The following is a 27572-nucleotide window of genomic DNA, read 5'->3' as shown; positions in this document are numbered from 1 at the left end:
ACTGTGTTCTTGAACCTGCATTTCTTCTTTTTTTCCTCCTTCTCTTCCTTCCTTCTTTGCTTTCTCTTTTGAAATCTGGATTGATTATCTGAATTAGGTAACAACATACTGTGTTTAAAATGACTTTTTGTTAGCCATTCCACAATTTATACACATTTCAAAACATGTTTTACATGATAAATATAGTTGACCCTTGAACAACACAGGTGTGAAGGTCCATTTTTACTCAGGTTTTCTTGTCCTTCTGCCACCCTTGAGACAGCAAGACCAACCCTTCCTCTTCCTCCTCTTTTTGATTTTGTTAATAACATTTTCTTTTTTCTAGATTACTTTATTGTAAGAATACAGTATATAATATGGCATATAAAATAGTGTTAGTTGGCTGGGCACGGTGACTCATTCCTGGTGGGTGGATCACTTGAGGTCAGGAGTTCGAGACCAGCCTGGCCAACCTGGTGAAACCCTGTCTCTACTAAAAATACAAAACTAGCCAGGCGTGGTGGTGGGCATGTAAAATCCCAGCTACTCTGGAGGCTAAGGCAGGAGAATTGCTTGAACCCTCTGTGGGGGGCAGAGGTTGCAGTGAGCCGAGATCATGCCACTTCACTCCAGCCTGGGTGAAAGAGCAAAACTCCAAGTCAAAAAAAAAAAAAATTCTTAGTCAACCTATGTGTTACTGGTTAGGCTTCTGGCCAGTGGTAGGCAACATTAGTAGTTAAGTTTTTGGAAAATCATACAATTTTTGTACATAAATTTTTATCATGTAAATTTTTGACTTGATTTTCTAACACCCACATTGTTCAAGGGTCAACCGTATATCCAATTTTTGTCAAAAAAAAATATTAAATAAGTAAAAGTAACTTTTCACTTTTTCCTTATGCTTCAGGTAGCTCATCTTTTGTGTGAATTTATTGTAATTTTCTTCTTTCCCTTCCTGCTCCTTCAAATTTCAAATTTCAGTTTCAGTAAGTTTTAACAGTAGTTTAGTTGGCCTTGTAATGCTCTCCTGCATTGGTGGCTTGCTTCAGATTTTTTTTTGTTTTTTTTCCTGTTGGTGTATTGAGTTTATTTGAACATGAGATGTGGATATATTTCTTCTTGGGTAAAATGATTGTATCATGTAACAATAATCTTTGTTGCATCTGCTAAGAACATTGTAATTACAGTTTGAAGTACTTGAAAATGTTTGAAAATAAACCAATGTGACTTAGGTAAATCTGCTTGGAAATTATACCATGTCTTGATATTTTATTAAAATATCAAAATATTTCAATTATGAACAAAAACTTAGAAACAAAGCTGTTGTGAAATGCAAAGGTGTTTTTGTTCTGTTGCAGGGGATTATTTATTTCGATCTCAGACAGAGGTCATGTTAGATCAATTGTGGATAACTGGCCAGAAAATCATGTTAAGGTACTAATAGTACAACCCTCCTTTTCACAATGTTTTCTCTTTTCTTGTAAATTACCTCTAAATCTCCAAGAACAGTTTTTCGTTGTTGCTCTGATTTATTTTGCACTTATATACATGCAGATTTAGTGCTTTGCAGCTGAGGCGATGATAATAGTAGTAGTTATAAAATGGGCTACCAGTATAGAGTTTGACTCTGAGAAAGAAATTGGAGCTAGAATACAAGGTGAGCCCTGTCGGTATCGGCACCACCGGTGTCTCCTGCCCTCTCAATATCCTTTCCTATTTATCTGATATTATACCATAAAAACTTTTGTTTATAATGGTGTTAGAAAAGTTTGATTATGCCTTTTTTTCTTTTAAATCTAAGATTGAGAACCTTAGCAAATATGAAAGTGTTAAATATAGCAAATAGAAGCCCTGGCCTATTTAGTTATCTTTCATAAAGTGAAATGTAATAACTTATTTCAAGATTTTTGGGTAGGCTTTTGTAAATTTTATTATAGGCAACAATCTTACCTGCCTTTATACTCCTTTCCAAAATAAACGTTGAATGATCATTGGTTTGAATAATCTAGCAAAAATTTGGTCAAATAATTAAACTGACAGTATCATCTTAAGACCTTCCTTATAAGTAGGTATGTTTTTTTTGTTCTAGACCTTTTCTTTTCCACAGTTGCTAAGGTTTTTCTTGTTTGGCCTAGGTTATTGTGTTGGAGTACCATACTGTTTATTTCTAAACTCTTATTTTTCTCTTATGGTAATCTCTCCATCTTGTTCATCTCTGCCATATTTAATCTTTCTGAAGATATTTAAGTTGGTCCTTTAGTCAGAAGAATTCTATTCCTAAACCGAAGTCAGAGGGAAATCAAATCTAGTTAATGTCTCATAATAGTCAGAAATCCTAGAATTTTAAGTATGGTTGATTGGTTTATATTGGAAATTAGCCAAGAAACAATTTTGTTTTTAAGAGCAAAGAGTAAATATATGTGAAGTGACTCAATCTTTTTAAAAATGCTTTTCTTTAGTGCCCCATTTTTGACAACTTTTAATTTGCATTTTTTTTGTGTTTAAGGCTGTTGTAGTGACTGATGGAGAGAGAATTCTGGGTCTTGGAGATCTGGGTGTCTATGGAATGGGAATTCCAGTAGGAAAACTTTGTTTGTATACAGCTTGTGCAGGAATACGGCCTGATAGATGCCTGCCAGTGTGTATTGATGTGGGAACTGATAATATTGTGAGTAACATCATTTTCCCCCTTTATCTTCCTCCTGTATTTTTAAAAATTTGTATAGTATCCCTCTTTTGAAAATGATGATTTAAGAAGGGAAAGTTTTATGATTAAATGTTAGTTTTTTTCTTAAACTCCACTTTTAATATTTATATAAATAATAGTAAATTAAGTCTCTTAAAAGTTTCTTGAGCTGGGCATGGTGGCTTCTGCCTGTAATCCCAGCACTTTGGAAGGCCGAGGCGGGCAGATCACTGGAGGTCAGGAGTTTGAGACCAGCCCGGCCAACATGGTGAAACCTTGTCTCTACTAAAAATACAAAAAAAATTAGCCGTACGTGGTGGCACAAGCCTGTAATCCCAGCTACTTGGGAGGCTGAGGCAAGAGAATCGCTTGAGCCCAAAAGACGGAGGTTTCAGTGAGCCAGGATCATGCCATTGCACTCCAGCCTGGGTGACAAGAGTGAGACTGTCTCAAAAAAGAAAAAATAAAGTTTCTTGAAGGGCAATACATTTAAAAAATTGTATTAGTAATTTTTTATTTTACAATTTTTATTGTATGTGTTTAAACTGATTATATAATATAAATTATTTTATTTTTACATTTGTTTTGTTTTGTAGGCACTCTTAAAAGACCCATTTTACATGGGCTTGTACCAGAAACGAGATCGCACACAACAGTATGATGACCTGATTGATGAGTTTATGAAAGCTATTACTGACAGGTATTTTTTAAAAGTTTGAGTATATGAAAGCACTTTTAATGGGGGTGGGGGCAGGGTAAAAACTAAAGTTTTGTTTTGTTTTCCTTTATTTCTTGTGAAGATAAGCAGGAGGCGATTAAATTTTTGAGAACTTTGTTCTACTGGCTGTCTCTGCCTGATTAGATGTGCTGATTTGAGGTGGTACCCATGGTCTGCCTTGCTTTCTTGAGTTACCTGACATTTTGAGGGAAGTCTGCCCTCACTGCTCCTGTCAAACCCTTACTGCTCAGTACCTTTTTCAGCCTTGACCTTGTGCAGCTTTCATATTTTAAGTTCTCTGACCATTTGGTCCTCCCACCTCTCTACCTCTTTGCAACATCGACTAAGGTTTTCCCACTTCTATGTCCTTGGAACTCTCTCTTCTCTTGATTGCTAAACAGCTTCCTCCTAACTTGGTCTTCCTCCCACCTTTCTCTCTCTCTTTTTTTTTTTTTTTGTCATCTTCACAGGTTCTTGCTGTCTTATTAAATGTGGATAACCACCTAGTCCTCTTTTCTTTCAGCCATGTCAACTATGACCTTTATGCATGTTACTACTAAACCCATAAAAACCCATCTGTAGTCCCCCTGCTCTTCTGAGGCCTGCATTTCTAATAATCAGAATATTCCATCTGGATATTCTGTTGTGTGTGCATATTCATATCCCACACTGAACTCCTTTCCTTTCCAAACAACCTATTTTCTGTATTCCCACCTTCTATTATTGGCAGTAACATTCATCCTATTGCCAAAACTTTGATCTTGGTGTTATCTTTGACCCTTCTGCCTTCTCCATCAGTCTCCCATGCAGTCAGATATTCCTCAAATTCAGTGGGTACTACCACTTAAATGTCTCTTGTTTTCCATTACCACAATCTTGCTCTCTCCTTATGTCTCTTCTGAAGTTTTCTAATTCTTCCTCTAGTTTCTCTCCTCTCCAGTTCATCTCCACCTTAATACCAGATTAATTGTTTTGAAACATGTACTTCATTATGTCATTCTTTTGCTTGAAATCTCTCATTGGTTTCCTATTGCCATAGGATAAAGTCAAACTCTTTACCTTAATGATCTAACCCTGGCCTACCTTTAAAATTGCTGGCATGTAGAAGGTATTTAAAAATTAATTCCTTTTCAGAGTCGAAGTTAACAAGTCTAAAACTGAACTTTACATCTTCCCGGAAATTGTCATCTCTCCTTCTTCCTCTCACTTTCCTACCTTGGACAACCAAATAGTATCTTCTTAGTTATCCCAGTTACCTTGACATTGTAACAGCTTCTTCCTCATTTCCCAGTTGATCCTTATCAATTTCTATTCATCCTAATAGCTCATAATTACTCCTTTTGCTTCCTGCACCTTCTGCTTCAGATCTCTTGTCTTCGTATCACAGTAGCCTCCTAGTTGCTTCTGCCACTCGCATCTCTCCCCACACCAATATGTGCTACGTATCACTGGCAGGTTTATCCTTCCTAAAGGGAGTCATATGTGAATTTTTTCCTTTCTTGGCAGCCTTCACTGTTTCTACATGGGATGCAGAAGAAAGTCCCTCTTCTCTAATTTAGCATTAGAGATTCTCCCTTATTTGGTCCCAACCTGCATTAACCAACTTCTCCCTTATCTCTTAATGTAAACCATGAAATGTATAGCCAGACTGTTGAAAATTCAGGGTCACCCTAATAATAGCCTGCTTTTCTTTCTACCTCTTTACTTTTTGTTCTTTCAGGGCCCACCTCCTTTTCAAGCCTTCCCTTACTACTTAGCTCACCTAAACGATTGACATCTTCTTTTGCTGAATGTCAGTGAACTCAAATAGCAATTATTTTTCAGTTACTTATTTAATATATACTTTCTTGTGTTGCTGTTTAACTATTAATGTAATGAGAATATGCATATCAAATATATATTTTTTGAGGTTCAGAGTCAAAGGAAGTGTCTCCTGGACACTTGAAAATAGTTTACATAGATTGATATCCCATGGGTTTATCATGGTGCCACGTTCTTTTTAAACACCTCATACTTTTTTTATTGAATAATTTCTACATTTTGGATCTAGTCTTTTACAGGCTCTAAAATTTTTCAGATGGCCTTAATTGAATTAACATAATACATTATTTTTGAATGCTATTGTAGGGAATATTAGGTGGAAAGCTGTTTAATAGTATTATTTTCATCACAACTATTGTGGGTTTTGCTGTTTTTAGATATGGCCGGAACACACTCATTCAGTTCGAAGACTTTGGAAATCATAATGCGTTCAGATTTTTGAGAAAGTACCGAGAAAAATATTGTACTTTCAATGATGATATTCAAGGTAAAGCAAAAAAAAAAAAAAAAACTTTAGGGTTTGGATTCCTACTTTTTAAACATTTTTAATGTGCCCATTTTTTATTTGTAAAACTCTTTGTTTTTCTTATAGGGACAGCTGCAGTAGCTCTAGCAGGTCTTCTTGCAGCACAAAAAGTTATTAGTAAACCAATCTCCGAACACAAAATCTTATTCCTTGGAGCAGGAGAGGTAAGTTTTGTAGGCTTTTTAAAACTTAAGCCATCCTCTCTTCTAGAATTGGAAAATGGGCAGAATATTGATATTTATAAAAGAGCATAATGACCCTGTAATTTTGTTGAGATAGAGGGTATGAAATCAAGACTTCTTCTGTAAAACAGGTAATTTAAAATATGTTTAGAGAGAATATCACAAATAATTTTTGTTTGATTCGTAAGGGAAAAATAAACCAAATAGTTCTTATTATAGCATATAAGTTTGCTATTTAGAAGGCTATTAGGGGATGTATGTTTTGACTAGTACACAGTTTGGTACTTTTTGTAATGCTGGTTTTCATCAAATATGTTGTGATTCTTTAGCATATAGCATATATATAAGATTATATAAGATTATATGCTATATAATCTTCATATATAAAGTAATTCAAGCATTGCATCATACTCTAGTATATATTGAAATTTATGTTTTGTTGAACAGGCTGCTCTTGGAATTGCAAATCTTATAGTTATGTCTATGGTAGAAAATGGCCTGTCAGAACAAGAGGCACAAAAGAAAATCTGGATGTTTGACAAGTATGGTTTATTAGTTAAGGTAAGGTATTTAAAATTTGGAGAAGCAAAAGAGTGTATTATATTTTTAGTTGGATTTTAAAAATATTATTCCTTAAAATCTTGTTTCTCATTGGAGTCTCCAAATTATACCAATTGGGACCTTCCGTTCTCTTTTTAACAAATGTCCCCAGTCTTGTTGTCTTTTACAAAGACTCCTGCTTCATATTTAATTAATCTGTATGTTGGCATCAGACTTACTCTTTCTTGCTTTGTTCTCTTGCTCTTAAGAGATCAAATGGCCATTGTACAAGTATGATTGTGTTTGACACTCTTAAAACTAGGTTTTTAATAGGAACTGAGAATTTCCTGATTAAATTACAGTATTGCAGAACTTTTGATATTTGAGCAGAATTTTTTTTTTTTTTTTTAATTTTCTTAATTTTTTTTGTTGGGGGGGAAGGGGGATGAAGTCTCTCTCTGTCACCCAGGCTGGAGTGCAGTGGTGCGATCTCACCTCACTGCAACTTCTACCTCCTGGGTTCAAGTGATTCTCCTGCCTGAGCCTCCTGAGGCCACTGTGCCTAGCCATGAGCAGAAATTCTTAACCCTTTGGAGATGATAAGCCCCTGAAGCAATCTAGTAAAAATCTATGGACCCTTTCCCCAGGAAAAAAGCATGTGCTCCTGAAACCAATTTATGGATAATAAAGAGCTTATCTCCCAGATTAACTTAGTACCTTTGGGCCTGACTATCTTTGTTGGCATTGATTACCATTTTCACTAGCTTAAGAATGTCATATATCTTCTACTGTGTAACACATTGAAATATAAGTAAACTGTTTCATAAACCAATCCAGTACACAATGCTATTATATTTTTGTATGTACACATTAAAATATAATGGTATAGCTGTTCCTTGGCATTTATGTCTGTGGAGCAAGCTATCTAAATGTACTTTACTCCAGTTCTAAAATCTTTTCTTCTTAATTAGAACGAGTATTCTATTAGTACAAAAAATAAAATGAAAAATTGACGTATGTGAATGAAAAATCTTGAGTGCTTAAACTACATGTAATTTAAAATGTAATAATAGTTATATATCAGACATTGTTATAAGACTTTACATGTATTATCTCCTTTAATCATCTCAAAAACCCCTGTGAAGTTTTACAAATGAAGAAACAGTTTAAAAGGTCAAGGGAGTTATCCAAAGTCATCAGCTTATAAGTGACGGAGGCAGGATTCGAAACCAAGTATCCTGACTGTGAAGTCTGTGCTCTGAATAATTAAACTGTGCTGCCTCCCAAAGAGGCTGTAACTACCATATTTAACTACCATATTTACTAGTATGTAAGGCACAAGGATAAAACATCACATATTTAGAAGGCTATTGGGGGATGTATGTTTTGACTAGTACACAGTTTAGTTTGGTACTTTTTGTAATGTTGGTTTTCATCAAATATGTTGTGATTCTTTAGCATATTGGTAGGTCAGGTCTAACATGGTATTGGTAGCTACAATGTGTTTACTTAGCACAAAGTGAGAACCCTGTCCATCTCCATATTCATTATCAGATTATATATTTCTTTTCCAGTGTGCAGGTAGCTTGGCCTATGGGCATTAGGCTTCCAGTGTCTCCTGGTGACCCTAAACACTGCCCTTCATTTTGAAACTTTGAAAACACTGACTTCTTATGTCACTGTTTGCTCAGCCTGGTTTTCTGAGCTGACTGATGATAGTGTGCTGCTTTTCTAGCCCCTGCAGTCTGGGGTTATCTTGGAGTTCTGATGGAAACACACTTTTTCAGGAGAAGTCTTCTTTTTTACCAAAATAAGAATATGAACTTCTCAGGTGGTTTTTGCATTCAGTATGTTTTTGTCTGCCTCAGATCTTTGAGAAACTCTTCATTGTTCTAGTCTGTCAGTGGTATCTCTTCTGGCTTTGTGGCTCTACTAAGAATTTAACGTTTATGGTTTTCGACCTGGGATTTGGAAAAGAAAACATGTCTCTTCATTCAGCCATCTTTAACCAGAATTCCCTGTTCCTCTTGTTTCTGAACTCTTGGTAGTACAAGTCCGTGGTGGCTGTCTGCAATTCTGAAATCCTAAAGGCCTTGAAATTACAAAATTTTTTCCGAAATTTATTTTGGTGACCAATCTGATTGCCCTGAACTTAACTAGTAGCAAAACCTGACTCACACTACAAAGAAGCTCTTGGTAATCTTAACCTTTTGTACTTGATGTGACTATTCGTAAGTTTGTTCAGTTGTGGAGTATCTGTTGGGAGGGAGAATATGTAATATTTGATATATGCCATATTGTATTTCTAAAATATGAAAAATTCTCAGCCAGGAGTGGTGGCTCATGCCTGTGGTGGCTCAGCTTCCCACTTTGGGAAGCTGAGGTGGACGGATAGCTTGAGCCCAGGAGTTTGAGACCAGCCTGGGCAACATGGAAAAACCCCATCTCTACAAAAAAAATTAGCCAGGCATGGTGGTGTGCGCCTATAGTTCCTAAACTATAAGTAGTTTAGTGTACCTAAACCACTCTGGAGGTTGAGGTGGGAGGATCACCTGAGCCCAGGGAGGTAGAGGCTGCTACTGCACTCAAGTCTGGGTGACAGAGTGGTACCCCATCTCAAACCAACCAAATTAAATTAAAATGAAAAATTCCTAATTCCAAAACTCATCTACCTCAGATAAAGGGTTGTAGGCTTTTGTGCCATATTGGACTTAGGAAGACCTCATAGAGTAAATGCATTTTTTAGAGGAACTAGAAAGTTTCTAGGAATAATGGGAGATTGGATTTTTGTTTTATATTTGAGTTTATGGACATGATGAAGATAGAATTGGAAGATACAGGTTGAAGAGGAAAGTAAATGAAAATGAGAAGACATTTCTATTGTAGAAACAATGTGTAACTCATAATGATGTCTTTTTATTTCATCCTTAACATGCGTTGACTAAAAAAATACTGTATTTTATCTCAAAATTTAGGGGCGGAAAGCAAAAATAGATAGTTATCAGGAACCATTTACTCACCCAGTCCCAGAGAGCACACCTGATACTTTTGAAGATGCAGTGAATATACTGAAGCCTTCAACTATAATCGGTAGGTAAAGTTATTCTGTTAAATAATTTTACTTCCTAACTGTATGTTGCCAGTCATAATTACCATGTAGGATTACTAAAAATGAGTTGGCAGTTTTATGTTTTACCTAGATTTCAGCTTGTACAATGTTTTTCTATGATAACTTTTTGGTTACCATGCATGAAATTCAGTTACCAGATGTTGCTTTATACTTTTAGGTCCTAGACACCGTGCAGTCGATCATGCTTTGCTTTTAGAGTTGGTATGACTGTTGGACTCAAAACATGAAAAAGACCAAAGCCATTTGCAGATTTTACCAGGGAAATTCTGTGCAGACTCAAAGTTTTCGTGGGCAACAAAGCTGAAAACGTTGAGTGTGACATTGCATAGCTGCCATCAGACTATGCCATCATGGCATTACCTTCTCAGCAGAAAATGTAAAAATGTTTAAAAGAGGAGCTATTTAATTTTCTATATAGCTGTAAGTTGTTTTGTTTTGTTTTTTTTCTTTTCTTTTTTTTTTTTTTTTTGAGATGGAGTCTCGCTCTATCACTCAGGCTGGAGTTGGCTCACTGTAACCTCTGCCTCCCAGGTTCAAGTGATTCTCTTGCCCCAGCCTCACAATTAGCTGGGATTACAGGTGCTTGACACCATGCCCGGCTAATTTTTGTAATTTTAGTAGAGATGGGGTTTCACCATGTTGACCAGGCTGGTCTCGAACTCCTGACCTCAGGTGATCCACCTGCCTCGGTGGGTGAGACTCCATCTCAAAAAATAAATAAATAAAAATAAACAACTCCCCATTTTCCCCACCCCCCCACCCCCTAACAACCACCATTCTACTTTTCGTCTCTATTAATTTAACTACCTCATATAAATGGAATAACATGGTATTTTTCTCTTTGTGACCAGCTTATTTTATTTAGCATAATGTCAAGTTTCATCCATGTGGTGGGTAGCAAGTTTTATCTTCCCAATTAGAGTGATGAAGATAGTTGTATACTCTTTTTAAAAATTGGCTGGGCATGGTGCCTCACGTAATTCCAGCACTTTGGGAGGCCGAGGCAGCAGATCACCTGAGGTCAGGAGTTTGAGACTAGCCTGGCCAACGTGGCGAAACCCCGTCTCTGCTGAAAATACAAAAATTAGCCAGGTGTGGTGGCACACACCTTTAATCCCAGCTACCTGGGAAGGTGAGGCATGAGAATCACTTGAACCCAGGAGGGGGAGGTTGCAGTGAGCTGAGATTGTGCCACTACACTCCAGTCTGGGTGACAGAGCGAGACTCTGTCTCAAAAAACAAAAAGTTAAAAGAATAAAATTTCTCATAATTTACTGTGTGTATAGTAGACAATAAATATTTAAGTGAGAACTTTCAGCATCTTGTTTTTTCTTTTCAGATTTGAGATTGCGTTCTCATAGATTTTGCATTGCTGAGATAGTGCTGTCTTTGTGATGAGATATTACCTGTGTTTTTGTTATTGCAGGCCTATTGTAGAAATGCTATTGATAAGCATTGCTTTTATACCTATAATGAAGTTGCTGTTTTTCCCTCTTACTACAGGAGTTGCAGGTGCTGGCCGTCTTTTCACTCCTGATGTAATCAGAGCCATGGCCTCTATCAATGAAAGGCCTGTAATATTTGCATTAAGTAATCCTACAGCACAGGCAGAGTGCACGGCTGAAGAAGCATATACACTTACAGAGGTATTACTAATCACATGAATTGATATGTGTATTATTTTCCCTCCACTAGCTTATTAGTTATACATTCTTACACAGTTGTTCTAGTGGTTTCCCTAGAGATTACAGCATGCATCTATGGATGATCAAAGTCTGATATAAATCATTGCTTATGCCAATTATGGGAAACAGGTACTTTATAACTCCATTGAAATGCTCTCACACTGTTTGCATTATTGTTGCAAATTTTGATTTTCTATGTATTTTGAACCCAAAATACATGATTGTTATATTTTACAAAAATTATTCAGATTTACCTACATTTTAATTTATTTATCACTATTCTTCCTTCTAGTCTGCTTCTACCTAGGACCATTTTCCTTCTACCAGAAGAATTCCTTTATTTAAGTGTAGATCTAATGAATTCTCTTGGTAATTTGTTTTGCCTTCATTTTGAAGGATATTTTCACTGTGCATAGAAGTAAAAGTTGGTAAATACTTGAGCATTTTGAAGATATTTTACTGTTTTCTGACTTTTGTTTTGTTTTTGATGACATATCATTGTCTTAGGTTTTTAACAGTTTGACTACGGCAGACCTTTGGGTGGCTTTCTTTGTATTTATTCCATATGGGGATTATACTGCTTCTGAATCTGTGGCTTGATGTCTGTTTTTGGTTTTTGTTTTTTCTGTTTTGAAAAAATACCAGCCAGTATCTCTGCTTTGGCCACATTCTCTTTCTCCTCTTCTGGGACTCTAACTATATGGTCAGAGATATATCTCACATATCTTTTACACTGTTTTCTATATATATTATCCCTCTTGCTCTCTGTGTTTCAATCTGGTGATTTCCTTTGGCCCTATCTTCCAGTTTGCAGATTCTGTGTTCAGCTGTGCTCATCTGTTGTTAGGTTCTTAATTTTAGTTACTGTGTTTTTTTCATTTGTAGAATTTCTGTTTTATCTGTATAGTAATTTATTAATTTAGTAACAGACTTAAAATCATGTACTGTAGAAACAATCAATTTCTAAATATTGCCTTTTTGTACTTACATTTCATGAAACATTTCTTTTTACTCTCTTCAAATGCGTCATCACCATCAGTGTTTGTCTTTTCTAGGGCTGTTTTTTTTTGAGTCATCTGACAGCTGTGCAGAACAAATTTTTATTTACATCCAAACTGTTTAAGATTGACTACTTTTAGATCTTTGACACTAGCATGGGTTATAGCCCAATTAGAAATATCTGCCTATAAATCACTTGACATTTGGGTTTTTTTCCTACCAGTCTGTAAGGATGTAGTTTTAATCTCCACAATTACTTTCTATATTGTTCTGGTAAGTGATCTAACTGGCTCTAGGAAGTGATTTTTAAAGGCTTGTTTACAATGATGTCTAGCAACTGTAATTGCTAGATTACATCCTTGAGATTAAGTAATAAATCTGTGATACATTTTTTAATCTTCACTCCTTTAAAAAAAAGATTTTTATAATAGAAAATATTATAGTATATGTCTTAAAAGCTAAGGATTCATTTAAAAATATAACCACAGGGCCAGGCATGGTGGCTCACGCCTGTAATCCCAGCACTTTGGGAGGCCGAAGCAGGCGGATCACGAGGTCAGGAGATTGAGACCATCCTGGCTAACACGGTGAAACCCCGTCTCTACTAAAAATAAAAAAAAAATTAGCCGGACGTAGTGGTGGGTGCCTGTAGTCCTAGCTACTCGGGAGGCTGAGGCAGGTAATGGCGTGAACCCAGGAGGCAGAGCGTGCAGTGACCTGAGATCGTGCCACTGCACTACAGCCTGGGCGACAGAGCGAGACTCTATCTCAAAAATATATATATACACATACACACACATATGTGTATGTATATATGTGTGTGTGTATATATATGTATAACCACAGTACTGTTATACCTTATAATTTGAACAATAATTATATCTTGTCATTTAATTTTTTTTTTTTTTTTTGAGACAGGGTCTCCCTTGGTCGCCCAGGCTGGAGTGTAGTGGCACAATCATAGCTCACTGCAGACTCCAATTCCTGGCTCAAGTAATCCTCTTGCCTCAACTTCCTCAGTAGCTGGGACTACAGGCAAGCACCACCATACCCAGCTAATTTTTTAATTTTTATTTTTGTAGAAACAAGGTCTTGCTTTGTTGGCCAGGCTGGTCTCAAATTGCTGACCTCAAGTGATCCCCCTGCCTCAGCCTCCCACAGTGCTGGGATTACAGACATGAGCCGCTGTGTCCCACCTAATTTCTTGAATATATGAATTACAATTAAAATTTTCTGATGGTAACAAATATCTCACCCATTTTTATTATCTATCTTTTGTTCTGTCTTGGTTATCAGGTTTGTTTATGAGGCTAATTTGTACTTTGTTTTTTGTTTTGTTTTTTTGTTTGTTTGTTTTGTTTTTCACCTGCCTCAGCCCCCCGAGTAGCTGGGCCCCTGCCACCATGCCCAGCTAATTTTTTTGTATTTTTAGTAGAGACAGGGTTTCACCATGTTAGCCAGGATGGTCTCGATCTCCTGACGTCATGATCTGCCTGCCTTGGCCTCCCAAAGTGCTGGGATTACAGGCGTGAGCCCCCGCACCTAGCCTGTTTTTGTTTTTTTTTAATTGAGTGATGGATAGTGTAGAAAAAGAACTACAGCAATAATTTAAGGCTGAGGATAAAGTTATCTTTGGAGAAAGGGACTTTACTTTTTCAAGTAGATCACCATAATCCAGTCAGGATGTGGTCCACATGAGACCTGGGGTATTTCCAGTTTGCCCTTTCTCCTGGTATCCACTGCTTTGGGTATGAATCATCAAAAGTCCTGAGGTATTTATCAGCACCTCTCATCCTTAATGGTCCCTGAACATCCATTTTCCTCTCTGTCATCATGAGACTTTGGATAGCTTTGCTGTTCAGGGTCTCAGCCACAGCTTTTGATTTGGAAATCAGCAGTCATCTTGAGGGGAAGAGCTTCAAATGCTAGGCTCCTATATCTTGCTTCCCTCTTCTCTTGGATCTTGGAAACCACTCTTCCCCAACACCAAACTCTCACTATCTTGTTAGGTCTCTACTTCCTTACAAAAATTTTTAAAAATGTATTTTATCTGGTTTTTAAAATTGTAACCAGAGGAAAAATTGGTATGAAATAACCCAGAAAATCATTGCCAAAGCAGAACTCTCAGAACTTCTTGAACTTAATATTCATACTCTTGATATATTTGGCATTCTCTTTTTCCCATTGTTGAACACTGTGTAGGCCAGGCACAGTGGTTCATGCCTATAATCCCAGCACTTTGGGAGGCCGAGGTGGGCAGATCACTTGAGGCCAGGAGTTCAAGATCAGCCTGGCCAACATGGTGAAACCCTGTCTCTACTAAAAATACAAAAAAATTAGCCAGATGTGGTGGCTCACGTCTGTAGTCCCAGCTACCTAGGAGGCTGAGGCTGGAGAATAGCCTGAACCCAGGAGGCAGAGGCTGTGTGAGCCGAGATCATGCCACTGCACTCCAGCCTGGGCAACAGAGCAAGTGTCTCAAAAAAAAAAAAAAAAAAACTTTATGTTGACACATGTATTCTCTCAAAATTCTTTTGCTTCCATATGGCCACTCTGTTAGTCAAAATAAATTCTCGTGATGAATAAATTCTCGTGACGTGACTGTTGGTTTCCAACTGATATAATAATTATTGAAATCTCTTCTTCTAAATAAATCACAGAATCATCATACAGATATTTAAAAATTAGTCTCTTTAGTATACTGTCTTATCTTTTTATTACTTTTAGTTTGATTGCCTGTCCTCTTCACCAGGCTTCACCAGTCATTACTTAAAACTAATGATTATTGCTCCCCAAATTAAATCTTAGTCATCTACAATGACTATTTGGTAAGTATATGAAATGCATCATGGATCATTGACATTTCCAAAATATAAAAAATTTAAGTATTTCGAGCAGTAGTAGTGTATCACCAGAAGACTGCTCATTTAAGAATTTTATTTTTTGAATAAATATTGTAATAAATGTATATTATTGGAATACATAAAAATTCCCAAGGAGACTAGTTTGATATACTGTATTTCATCAGTTTTAAGATCAAGGATCACTTGAGCCCATGAGTTTGAGACCAGCCTGGGCAACATAGCGAAACCCTGTCTGTATAAAAAATTTAAAAATTAGCTGGGCATGGTGATGCACACCTGTGGTCTTAGCTACTTGGGAAGCTGAGGTGGGAGGATTGCTTGAGTCCAGGAGGTTGAGGCTGCAGTGAGCTGTGATTGTGCCACTGCACTCCAGCCTGGGCAACAGAATGAGACCCTGTCTCAAAAAAAGTAATAATAAAAAGAGCATTGTGTCATAGTTTACTTTTACATAAATTATTTCTTAGTGTTACATGAAATAATGGCATAGAATTTTGAGTAGTCATCACCTGTTAAATTTTTAGTCCCCTTTTGTTTTCACTGTGGAGATGTTACTCCAACACCCTTTGCTGCTCAGCGAGAAAAATACTTAAAAAAAAAAAAATCTTCATAGTTGAATTGTCAGCTGCTTACATAGGGCAACTTGGACTTCAGAATAAGAATATACTATTATTAAAACCTGGCCACGTTTAAGCCATGGATTAATTATTGGGTTAAATGGGCAGGGGAGGCAGGGATAATGACCTGGAGAACGTGAACTGCTATAGAATGTTGTCATTATTGAAGAGATTCCCAAGACCTGTCTTTTTTTTTTTTTTTTTTGAGACGGAGTCTCGCTCTGTTGCCTAGGCTGGAGTGCAGTGGCATGATCTCATCTCAGCTCATTGCAAGCTCCGCCTCCTGGGTTCATGACATTCTCCTGCCTCAGCTTCCTGAGTAGCTGGGACTACAGGTGCCCGCCACCAGGCCTGGCTAATTTTTTGTATTTTTAGTAGAGACCGGGTTTCACCGTGTTAGCCAGGATGGTCTCGATCTCCTGACGTCATGATCCACCCACCTCAGCCTCCCAAAGTACAGGGATTACAGGTGTGAGCCACTGTGCCTGGCCAACCAAAATCTTTCTAAATTTCCAAACTTAACTGATATCATGAGAACATTTTTTCCATGACGTGCTATATTGTATAATCTACCTTGTAAGACTATTAAAATTAATGGTGCCAGAAAAATAAGTATGTGCTTATTGTGATAACATGTATGACATTAACCATGAACTAACCTTAATCGTCAAAGAAACAAAATTTTTAGTCATAAGTAATGTTTGGAACAGATAGAGAATTGTAATAGCTATCCATAGAACAGGTAGAAAATGATAAAACAATATAGAGTTGCAAGTCTAAGATAGTCAGCTGTGCCCTACTAGCATAGTTAGCTTGCTTCTACTCTTAAACCTTGTATCATTTTGAAATGGAAAGTATTTCCTGTAAAAGTAATGCTTACTCTGCATTGTTGACCTTCAGATTACCTGGATTCAAATTCTTGAATGTTAAATCCACTAAAGCCAAGGGTCTACAATACTATAAAGAATAATAATACAATTAATTATCTTAGAAATACTGAATATGCCAGTAACATTTATTATATGCCATTATAGAGCATAGTATCAAAATTGGATAGATGTGACACATTTGGAGAAGTATTCTTCTTTAACAAGGCATCAGGCCATTTGTTTTCCTGGAGTGATACCATGGTCATGCCATATGCCTGTGTTATAAACTGCCTACTGCTGGGTATTACAGCATCATTGAAAACCTGTGGCTGTGGAGTTACAAAAAAATCTAGATTAAGATTTAACTACTACAGTTTTGATGTGTGACTTTTGACAAAGTATTTGAAAATAGCCTTAGTTTTCTGATTTTTTAAAATTAGTGAAATGGAGATGATGATGAAGTTTTCATGATGGCAGATTAACTGAGTTAACACATATAAAGTACTTGGTTATTAGTTTTAGCAGTTATACAGTAAATGACAGCCATTTGTTTTGGTATTTCCCCTTCATTCATAGGTGTTTATATTGGTCTTTATAATATGGAATGATATTTATTGGCTATCTACATTTTAAATTTCTTTTCTTTTTTTTTTTTTTTTTTTTTTTGAGATGGAGTCTTGATCTGTTGCCCAGACTGGAGTGCAGTGGCATGATATCGGCTCACTGCAACCTCTTCCTCCCAGGTTCAAGTGATTCTCCACCTGAGTAGCTGAGATTACAATAGGCATGGGCCAACACACCCAGCTAATTTTTTGTATTTTTAGTAGAGATAGGGTTTCACTATGTTGGCCAGGCAGTCTCAAACTCCTGGCCTCCAGTGATCTGCCCACCTCAGCCTCCCAAAGTGCTGGGACTGCATGTGTAAGCCGCTGTGCCTGGCCTTAAATTTCTTAAAAATAAGTGTCTGGTTTTTAAATTTTTAGTAATAAATGATGTTTAACTTTATTAATTATTTATTGAATGTATACTACACATAAAACAAACCTCATTCTAACAAAGGATTGTAATGAAAAGATTGTTATATAGTATATTATGCTTTGTTTCCAAGTAATATATTGGTCTACTTTACTCCAGGACTTGATTTTGTATGAATTCACCCCAGTTTTGTCATCCACAGAAAATAACAAAATTGAAGTTATTCTATCTTCTTAACAGGGCAGGTGTTTGTTTGCCAGTGGCAGTCCATTTGGGCCAGTGAAACTCACAGATGGGCGAGTCTTTACACCAGGTCAAGGAAACAATGTATATATTTTTCCAGGTAAATGCTGTCATTATTTATGTTATAGAGCAATAGTTAATTATGTAAAAATACTTAATGGAATTCTTTGGAATGGAAGATTAAAATGAGCAACAGTATTAGAGAATTTTGGTATAAATGTACAAGGAAACTGAAGGAATTCATTGAATTCAGCATGCTCCATTTTCTCTGAAAATTTATTCATATTGTTAATTAAATTTGTTTTTATTATAGAAATAATGTATTACATGATTTGTAAAAGTGCAGAGGAACAGAATGGCACAAAATTCTGTAACCCTCTCTATCTCCCCTTGGTGTACCTCCTTAATCATACTTCCCAGAACCGTTGTCAGTAATTTGCTGGGAGTTTTTCTGGTGGTTACCATCGTGACTGATAGCTTTGTCTCCCAGGTTCAAGCAATTCCCCTGCCTCAGCCTTCTGAGTATCTGGGACTACAGGCATGCACCACCACACCTGGCTAATTTTTGTATTTTTAGTAGAGATGGTGTTTCACCGTGTTGGCCAGACTGGTCTTGAAATCCTGACCTCAGATGTTCCGCCCATCCCAAAGTGCTGGGATTACAGGTGTGAGCCACCACGCCCGGCCAGGTGTTCTCATTTTTTAAGATGCAACCACTATACTGGTATCACACCAAAGGAAATTAATAATAACTGCTTAATATCATTTATTATTAACTCAGTTCAACAACTTATTTTTATTCCCAATACCTTTTTTTTAATTTTAGAATTGCTCTTTCTAAATAACTACTTTAAAAATAAAAACGGCTACAGTATTCTTTCAGCTTTTTCTGGAGAATTATTGGGATACCTTTTAATATTTCTTCCTTTGTGCTGTATTTTCCATAAATTTCTGGTAATCCTCAGTTGTCTCTCTCTTTTAAGCAAGACTATATTGAGTAAAACAGGAATTTTGTATGATTTTCTTTTGCACTTGTGTCTTTTTTCTTCTGGTAGGTCTTTCCCTGACTAGCTGACAGCAGGCTCTAATTAAGATATGACAAGTAGTCTTATAGTTTATATAGGCTGGCATCAGGCAAGCATGTATAACTATTGTCAGAGTAAAGAAGGTATTTAGTCTGTGAATATCCTAGTGCTTTTCTATATTTTTCTCCTTTTTTTGCCCCTCATGTTTTCCTGTTATCTCTTGAGACCTAACTTCTATAATAGAAACTGTCCCGTCATCCATGATCTCTTTCTAGAACTTGATAATGTTCAAAATCAATATGTTCTATTCAGTAACATTTCTATGGCCTAAAAGGCATGAGGGCAGGAAAGGCAATAATTTTCTGCTGATTTTAACAAAGCTATTTTTTTTAACTTTTTTTTTTTAGTTTCAGGGGTACATATGAAGGTTTGTTAGGTAAATTGTGTGTTGCAGGGGAGTTCACGTATAGATTATTTCGTCGCCTGGGTAATAAGCATGGTACCCGATAGGTAGTTTTTTGATCCTTACCCTCTTCCCGCCCTCTACCCTTAAGTAGGCCCCAGTGTCTGTTGTTCCCTTCTTTGTGTCCATGAGTTCTTATCACTTAGCTCCATGTATAAGTGAGAACATATGGTATTTGGTTTTCTGTTCCTGTGTTAGTTCACTTAGGATAATAGCCTCCAGCTCCGTGCATGTTACTGCAAAGGACGTGATCTCATTCATTTTTATGGCTGCATAGGATTTTTTTTATTTATATACATGGTGTGTATGTGCCACGTTTTCTGTATCCATTTTACCATTGATGGGCATTTAGGTTAATTCTGTGTCTTTGCTTTGTGAATAGTGCTACAGTGAACATACACATGCATGTGTCTTTATGGTAGAATGATTTATATTCCTTTGAGTAATACCCAGTAATAGGGTTGCTGAGTCGAATGGTTGTTCTAAGTTCAGCAAAACCGTTTTTTATATCATATCTGAGTATTAAGGAATTTAGCAGTTGATTATTTTTATGTAACCCTTTAAAGTCCTAACTTTAATAACAGGGATACCATAAACATGGACATTAAAAATGACCTGGCCAGGCATGGTGGCTCTCACCTGTAATCCCAACATTTTGGGAGGCTGAGGCAGGAGGATTGCTTGAGGCCAGGAGTTTGAGACCAGCCTGGGCAACATAGTGAGACCTTGTTTCTTCCAAAAATTAAAAAAATTAGCCAGGTGTGGTGGTGCACGCCCCTAATCCCAGCTAGGCAGGAGGCTGAGGTGGAAGGATCACATGAGCCTGGGAGGTCCAGGCTGCAGTGAGCCATCATCATGCCAGTGCACTCCAGGCTGGGCAACAAAGTGAGACTGTCTCAAAAAAATAAAATAAAATGACCTGGCATTTGAGGTAGAAATGAGCCTAAAAATAGGAGGATTGGCTGAAAGTCTGTTTATAAAGCAACTTAAAAAAAACTGTTAATATTTGAATGACCTAGTTCAGCAACTGTAACAACTGGATGAAATTTTTTTTTAAGACCATAAAAGGGTCAAAGGGATAAGATACTGACTCTAATGGAATATTGGGGAATTCTGGACCAAGGTTAGGGAGGGAACTAAGGCACAGAGCCAGCTTTTGAAGCCAGTTTTACAGTGGAAACACAGACCAGGAAGAAAGTGGCTAAGAGGTACAGCTGTGCTTTTCATGGAAGGTGGACAAGATCAGCACCATGTCCAAGTCTGGCACCACCTCCCACTCTGGACTGAAACCCTAAAGTGCTGTACCTTGGATTGGGGGTATAGTTTGCAGCAGCAATGGGTGATTTAGAAAACCTCAGGCCTCTGTTCGAGACTGCCAGTGCCCACAAGCGCCCAGCAGAAGCAAATAAAAATTTCTCTGAAATCAGATAATACTATCCTAGTCCTCAAATTATTTTTATAAATTTTCAAGTACAACCTAAGTGGAAAAATAAAAAAAGATAATGAGGCACATAAACAGACATAACAACAGAAGCCAAAACCAATGAAAACAAGAAAAACAGACATACTGAAACCCTAGATATAACACAAACGCTATGAAACAAATATGCTTATTATATTTATAGAGATAAAAGCCAATCTTGAAAACTTAGACAAGTACCATTAAATTCTAAAATTGAAAAATGTAGTAATCTGTAAGAATTGAGTGGGCTGGGTGTAGTGGCTCATGCCTGTAATCCTAGCACTTTGTGAGGCCAAGGTAGAAGAACTGCTTGAGCCCATGAGTTTGAGACCAGCCCTGGCAACGTAGTGAGACCCCCATCTCTACAAGTTTAAAAAAATATATATATATATTAGTCAGGCATGCTGGCATATGCCTGTAGTCCTCGCTACTCAGGAGGCTGAGATGGGAGGATCACTTGAGCTTGGGAGGTCAAGGCTGGAGTGAGTCATGATTGGTCCCCTGTGCTCTAGCCTGGGTGACAAAGCAAGACCCTGTCTCAAAAAAAAAAAAAAAAAAAAAAAAAAACTGAGTGAATGAGGCTTATGGCAGATTAGACCAGAGAGAATTAATCAACTGGAAAATATCTCTGAAGAAACAATCCAGAATGCAGCACAGAGAGACCAAAAAAAAAAAAAAAATAGGTAAGGGACATACATTTCATTGATAGATCTTTAATTGAAGTCCTAGAATAAATGAGAATGAAGCAGAGGCAACATGTGCTGGCCTCATGGCTGAGTTATTTTTAGAACTGATGATTGACAATCAATATTCAAAAAGCTCGCAGAAACCCATGTGGGATGCATAAAAAGAAATCTACATCTAGGCACATTACTGTGAGGCTTCAGAATCACCACAAAGAGAAGAATATGAAAGCAGCCAGAACAAAAAGATTTCCTTCAAAGAAGCGACCAACAGACTGACAGGAGGCTCCTCAGTGACAATAAAATCCCAAGGCTGTGGAATGACCTATGAAAGTTGCTTATGGGAAATAACTTGCCACCTAGAATTCATTACACAGTGAAAATATCCTTCAAGAATTAAGGCAAAGTGAAGACATTTTTCAGAAAAACAAAAAACTGGGGATTCACCACCTGGCAGACTGTTTTTATATTAAAGGAAAGGAAATTTTGTTCCTTAGGGAAAAAGAAAATACTCCCACATAGAAACTCTAAGGTGTAGGAAGGTATGAAGAGCAAAGAAAGTCTATGAATAAGTGGGTGGGTACAACAAAATGAATGTTGTTTATATAGAATGAAACAAACATGACATGGGATTTTGAAAAATACATATAGAAAGAATTAAAATGCACAATAACAGTAGCTCTGTTAAATAGAGTTAAGCTGTTATGAGGGACTTACATTGATTGGCAGGAAGGTAAATTAAAAATTAATGTGGAACGGGGGACATTGGCTCATACCCATAATCCCAGCACTTTGGGATGTCAAAACAGGAGGATCACTTGAGGCCAAGAGTTTGAGACTAGCCCTGGCAACATAGGGAGGCTCTGTCTCTACAAAAAAAAAAAAAAAAAAAAAAATTAGCCAGGTGTGGTGACATGTGCCTGTAGTCCCAGCTACTGCAGACACAGAGGACGGAGGATCACTTGAGCCCAGGAGTTTGAGGTGGCAAACTTTGGTCGTGCCACTGCACTCTAGCCTAGGCAATAGAGTGAGACCCTATCTCAAAAAAAAATTTAATGTGGAATGTTGGTAGTTAAAGATGCATGATATAAATTTTAGGATAACCATTAGAACACTACAAAGACTTCCTGTTTATGGTAAGGTTGGGATGAAATGAAACAACAAAAATCCGAAAAGCAAGAAAGAAGAGGAAAAGGAACATAAAATAAGCAAGGCAAGATGAGATGAGAGTGATGAGACTAAGTGTTTGGGGGCTAAATCTGCCCCAATCACTTAAAAAAAAAAAAGGTAAAAACTACATTAAATGTAGATGGACCAAATTATCTACTTAAAAAAAATGCTATTAACCATGTGTTCTTTTCAGCCATGAGGTAATTGGATGACTACCCTTCCTCAAAGCCAGTTGGGATATTCTTTGAATAGAATAAAACAGTGTTTCTAGGCTGGGAGATACCAGACATAGTTGAGGACAGAGGTGCTAGAAAATAGGAAGTTTAAAGGCTTGTACGGTGATGCTCAGAGGAGGCAAACCCCACTCTCACGCTCATAGCTTCCAATCATTTTCTCTAGTTCTTAACCCTTAAATGTGAGAAATGCTTGAAGATTACTAGTCATATGAGGAAAGTCTCTTTATGAAAGATTTTCATAAAAGACCAAAGCAGACAAACAGAAAAAGACATATTGGGGAAAAAAACAAGGATAATGGGAAAATTTAAAAATTATCAGTATCCTCAGGGTGACAAAATATTATATCCTCTAAACAAGACAGAATTTTATTTAAAAAAAAATTAGAAAGCAAAACAAGCTCCTAAAAATAAAGTTTGATAGTAGAAAGATTAGAAGAAAAAGATGAGTAAGTTACCTAAAAAGAGAGCAGAGGACAGGAGAAGGAAAATAAAGAAGAAAATTAGCCAATCCAAGAGGTACAGTATCAGAAAATATAAATGTCAGGGAACAAGAACAGAAAAATGGAGGGAAGTGAATCCTCAAAGCTTCACGAACATTTCCCAAAAGTGAAAGACTCATGTTTTCAGATAGGAAGCGCCTACTCACTGAATGCTAAACATGATGAGTTAAAATAATGCACATCAAGGCACAGTGTTAAGAAATTGCAGACCGTTAGGTATAAAAATAAGGATCTGGCTGGGCACAGTGGCTCATGCCTGTAATCCAAGCACTTTGGGAGGCTGAGGCAAGAAGATTGCATGAGTCCAGAAGTTTGAAACCAGCCTGGGCAGCATAGTAAAACCCTGTCTCTACAAAAAATAAAAAAATTAGCCAGGTGTGATGGTACATGCCTGTAATCCCAGCTACTCAGGAAGCTGAGGTAGGAGGATCGCTTGAGCCCATGGAGGTTGAGGCTGCAGTGAGCTGTGATTGTGCCACTGTACTCCAGCCTGGGTGACACAGCGAGACTGTTGCCAAAAAAAATTTTTTTAAAGGGATCCTACATGCATCCAGAGATTAAACAAAAACAATCACCTAAACAGGATCTGAACTCAGATTGATGCTTCTTACCAGCACAGGAAGCTAGACAGTATTGGAATAATACCTCACAGTTCTGAAGGAAAAATATTTCCAAGCCAGAATTCTAAACCTAGACAAACTATCAAATGTAAGTAGAAAGAAGTAAACACACACATTTTCAGAAATGCAAGTTTTCAAAAAATATATATCTCCCATGCACTGTTCTTCGGAAAGCTATGGGAGAATGTACCCTACCAAAAGAGGGAGTAACAAACTAGGAAAAGTTGAATTTAGGAAATGGAGTCAACTTAGAAGCAAAGAGGCCCATGATAATAAAGGGATTTTCTAGGATGACAGCTCCATAGCTGGAATGGGGGACAACCAGACCAGAATGGAGCTTTAGCAGATTTATTCTAGAGCATGAAATTTGAGAATATATAAAGTAACTAAAACAGAAGAAAATTTAGACAATTGAGAGTTCCAGAGTGAAATAACAAAGTTAAATACTAAAAAATCAAAGTAAAGGAAAAAGGATAATTATTAACTTCAAGAAAGACAAAATTGTGCAGAAAACGAAAAGTAATTATGATATAAGCATTGAATATTGATTGAACCAAAATTATGCTCTAACTATATCGGGAAGAAGAGAGAAAGCTGAAAATATGAAAGAGCACTACTTACTCTTATAGGAAGGAGTCAGTGATCTCCAAAACAGAAAATGCAAGATCAGCACAGTAAGAGCAGGCAAAAAAAGGAAAAAAAAAAAAAAGAGAGAGAGAAAAAAAATCACAAGAAACAAGTTATTTAAGAGTGAGAGAGATAAACAATCAGCTAAAAAAAAAATTGAAAGTCCTGGTGATCCGCCAGCCTCGGCCTCCCAACCTGCTGGGATTACAGGCGTGAGCCACCGCGCCCTGGCTGACACGGTGAAACCCCGTCTCTACTAAAAATACAAAAGATTAGCCGGGCGTGGTGGCGGCGCCTGTAGTCCCAGCTACTGGGGAGGCTGAGGTAGGAGAATGGCGTGAACCCGGGAGGCGGAGCTTGCAGTGAGCCGAGATCGCGCCACTGCACTCCAGCCTGGGCGACAGAGCGAGACTCCGCCTCAAAAAAAAAAAAAAAATTGAAAGTCATTGCCTCTGTAGAGCAATAAATGGAGTGTTAGAGGTGGGCTGGGAACTGGTGTTAAAACAAGCGTTGATGAATTGTGTGTATTTGTCATTTTCATAAATGTAAAAACTAAACTGAGAAAAGCCATTTGATATTTCTGAAATTACTTACAAATAAGAATCATTAAAGATCGTTTGATTTTAACTCAGATTTCTGTTTTTTCTTGGCTGTTTTCTGTTTTGGGGGGAGCTGTTTGGGATATGGATGGATTACCATTTATTTGCCTGAATATAGAAATTGACTTCTTTCATAATTTGAAAAGTGACCATACTAAGTAAACTTTAAAATGTATTCTAGGTGTGGCTTTAGCTGTTATTCTCTGTAACACCCGGCATATTAGTGACAGTGTTTTCCTAGAAGCTGCAAAGGTAAATGTTTTAAATGTTGCTTATTTTATAAAGGATGAATTATGAAGGTGAATAAATCTGAAAATTCTAAGCAGAGAGAGAATGGGTTAAATCTGCCTTATTAATGAAAAGGAAGTTACTCATACATTACTTTTATGGTTTGCCTATTTATGCATAGAATTGATTTTTTTAATCATGACCTTTCAAATGTTTGTAAACTGAATCCTCTCATTTTAAGAACATTTAGACTATACTTGCTTTATATATATCTAGATATATTTTGACAGCATAGATAACTCATTGCATGCTTTTAATGGACAAGTACTGGTATTATTTGGAGTGCTGGCCTATGGGAGCTCCAGACTTTGAAGTATTTCTGAAGAACTCGCATTAATACAATTAATGTCTGTTTTCAAAGTAGCCACTGCAATTAAGCCACGCTCTACATGTATAATATAAAGTAGAATATAATCAATAAGTCTTTAAATCTGGTTATTTATTGTTTAATGATAACAGTTTTAATTTCTGCAGTGGTTTAAGTGTATTCCTTCAAGAAATAACGGGAATTATATTACCTGTATTACTCTCTGTTTCCCCAATGCTTTTTCCATTTTCCTGGGTCCTTATTCTGTTATTTAAACAAAGAGCAAAATGCTGTTTTTCTCTTCAGGCACTGACAAGCCAATTGACAGATGAAGAGCTAGCCCAAGGGAGACTTTACCCACCACTTGCTAATATTCAGGAAGTTTCTATTAACATTGCTATTAAAGTAAGTAATAACTTAAACTTCTTCACATTAATTTTAATGACATTTTCTTATACAAGAAATACAGGTTTACTAGAGATAAATCTGAAACATTTAGAAGGCTGCAAAGAAGAAATTTTAGGCCCGTATTCTTACTACCAGAATATAACACACATGATTATTTTGGGCTTGTTGCCTTCTAGACTTTTTTCTTTGCAAACACATACATGCATATACACATGCATGTAGTCACTTGTGCCTTTTTAAAAAATTATTTTAAAGAATAGAGATGGGGTCTCCCTGTGTTGCCCAGGCTGGTCTCTAACCTCTTGGCCTGAAGTGATCCTCCTGCCTTGGCCTCCCAAAGTGGCCTGTGCCCATTCTTATAATTGGTTTCTTACGGCACTTTTTCCACTTAATATATTGTAAGCCTTTTCCATGTAAGTTAATAATAATTCTCATGTATGTGATCATTAATGCTGCATGATGTTCTCTTTATATCAAAATGTGTTTCATCATTTCTCTGTTTTTGGACATTTAAGTTTTTAGCTTTTTATTGTTAGAAATAACACTGTAGGCTGGGTGCAGTGGCTCACACCTGTAATCCCAGCACTTTGGGAGACCGAGTCATCTGAGGTCAGGAGTTTGAGACCAGCCTAGCCAACATGGTGAAACCCCATCTCTAGCCAGGTATGGTGCTGGGTACCTGTAATCCCAGCTACTCTGGAGGCTGAGGCCAGAGAATCACTTGAACCTGGGAGAAGGAGGTTGCAGTGAGCCAAGATCGTGCCATTGCACTCCAGCCTGGGCCACAAGAGTAAAACTCCATCTCAAAAAAATAAATAAATAAAAATAAAAAGTTTTTTAAAAAGAAAGAAAGAACAGTGTAGTGAACATTTATCCTTACAGCTAAATATTTGTGTGTACTTTGTGTGTATTTGTGATGGTTTCTTTTTCTTTTTTTTTTTTTTTTTTCTTTGAGACAGAGTCTCACTCTGTCGCCCAGGCTTGAGTGTAGTGGCGGGATCTCAGCTCACGGCTCACTGCAACCTCTGCCTCCAGGGTTTAAACAATTCTCCTGCCTCAGACTCCCAAGTAGCTGGGATTACAGGCGCCCACCCCCATGGCCCAGCTAATTTTTTGTATTTTTAGTAGAGACAGGGTTTCACCATGTTGACCAGGCTGGTCTCGAACTCCTGACCTCAGGTGATCCACCCAACCTGGCCTCCCAAAGTGCTGGGATTACAGGTGTGAGCCACCACACCCGTACTGTGATGGTTTTTCTTTGCAATAAATTCTAAGCTTAAGAACAAAGGTTTTTAAGGTGTTTTAAGGCTTCTGATGCATATTGTCAAATACTCTCTTCAGAAAAAAAAGTAC

The 27572-nt window shown here is 37.1% G+C and overlaps 1 protein-coding gene across 1 annotated transcript in view; it reads left to right on the top strand.

Moving 5' to 3' along the window:
- The window catches only part of LOC105489415 (malic enzyme 2), a 71009-nt gene that overhangs the window by 36378 nt on the left and 7059 nt on the right, over positions 1 to 27572 (top strand). Inside the window, exons 5-15 of the mRNA XM_011754235.2 lie at positions 1338 to 1413; positions 2486 to 2647; positions 3262 to 3365; positions 5582 to 5691; positions 5797 to 5894; positions 6360 to 6473; positions 9428 to 9542; positions 11086 to 11228; positions 17829 to 17931; positions 25398 to 25468; positions 26118 to 26216. Coding sequence (XP_011752537.1) covers positions 1338 to 1413; positions 2486 to 2647; positions 3262 to 3365; positions 5582 to 5691; positions 5797 to 5894; positions 6360 to 6473; positions 9428 to 9542; positions 11086 to 11228; positions 17829 to 17931; positions 25398 to 25468; positions 26118 to 26216 — 1195 coding nt within the window. The remainder of the gene's footprint in view (positions 1 to 1337; positions 1414 to 2485; positions 2648 to 3261; positions 3366 to 5581; positions 5692 to 5796; positions 5895 to 6359; positions 6474 to 9427; positions 9543 to 11085; positions 11229 to 17828; positions 17932 to 25397; positions 25469 to 26117; positions 26217 to 27572) is intronic.

This window comes from Macaca nemestrina, chromosome 19 (genome assembly GCF_043159975.1).
Source record: "Macaca nemestrina isolate mMacNem1 chromosome 19, mMacNem.hap1, whole genome shotgun sequence".
Classification (NCBI taxonomy): domain Eukaryota; kingdom Metazoa; phylum Chordata; class Mammalia; order Primates; family Cercopithecidae; genus Macaca; species Macaca nemestrina.
Note: the sequence above shows the minus strand (reverse complement) of the source record. Positions and strands in the feature narration are given on the sequence as shown.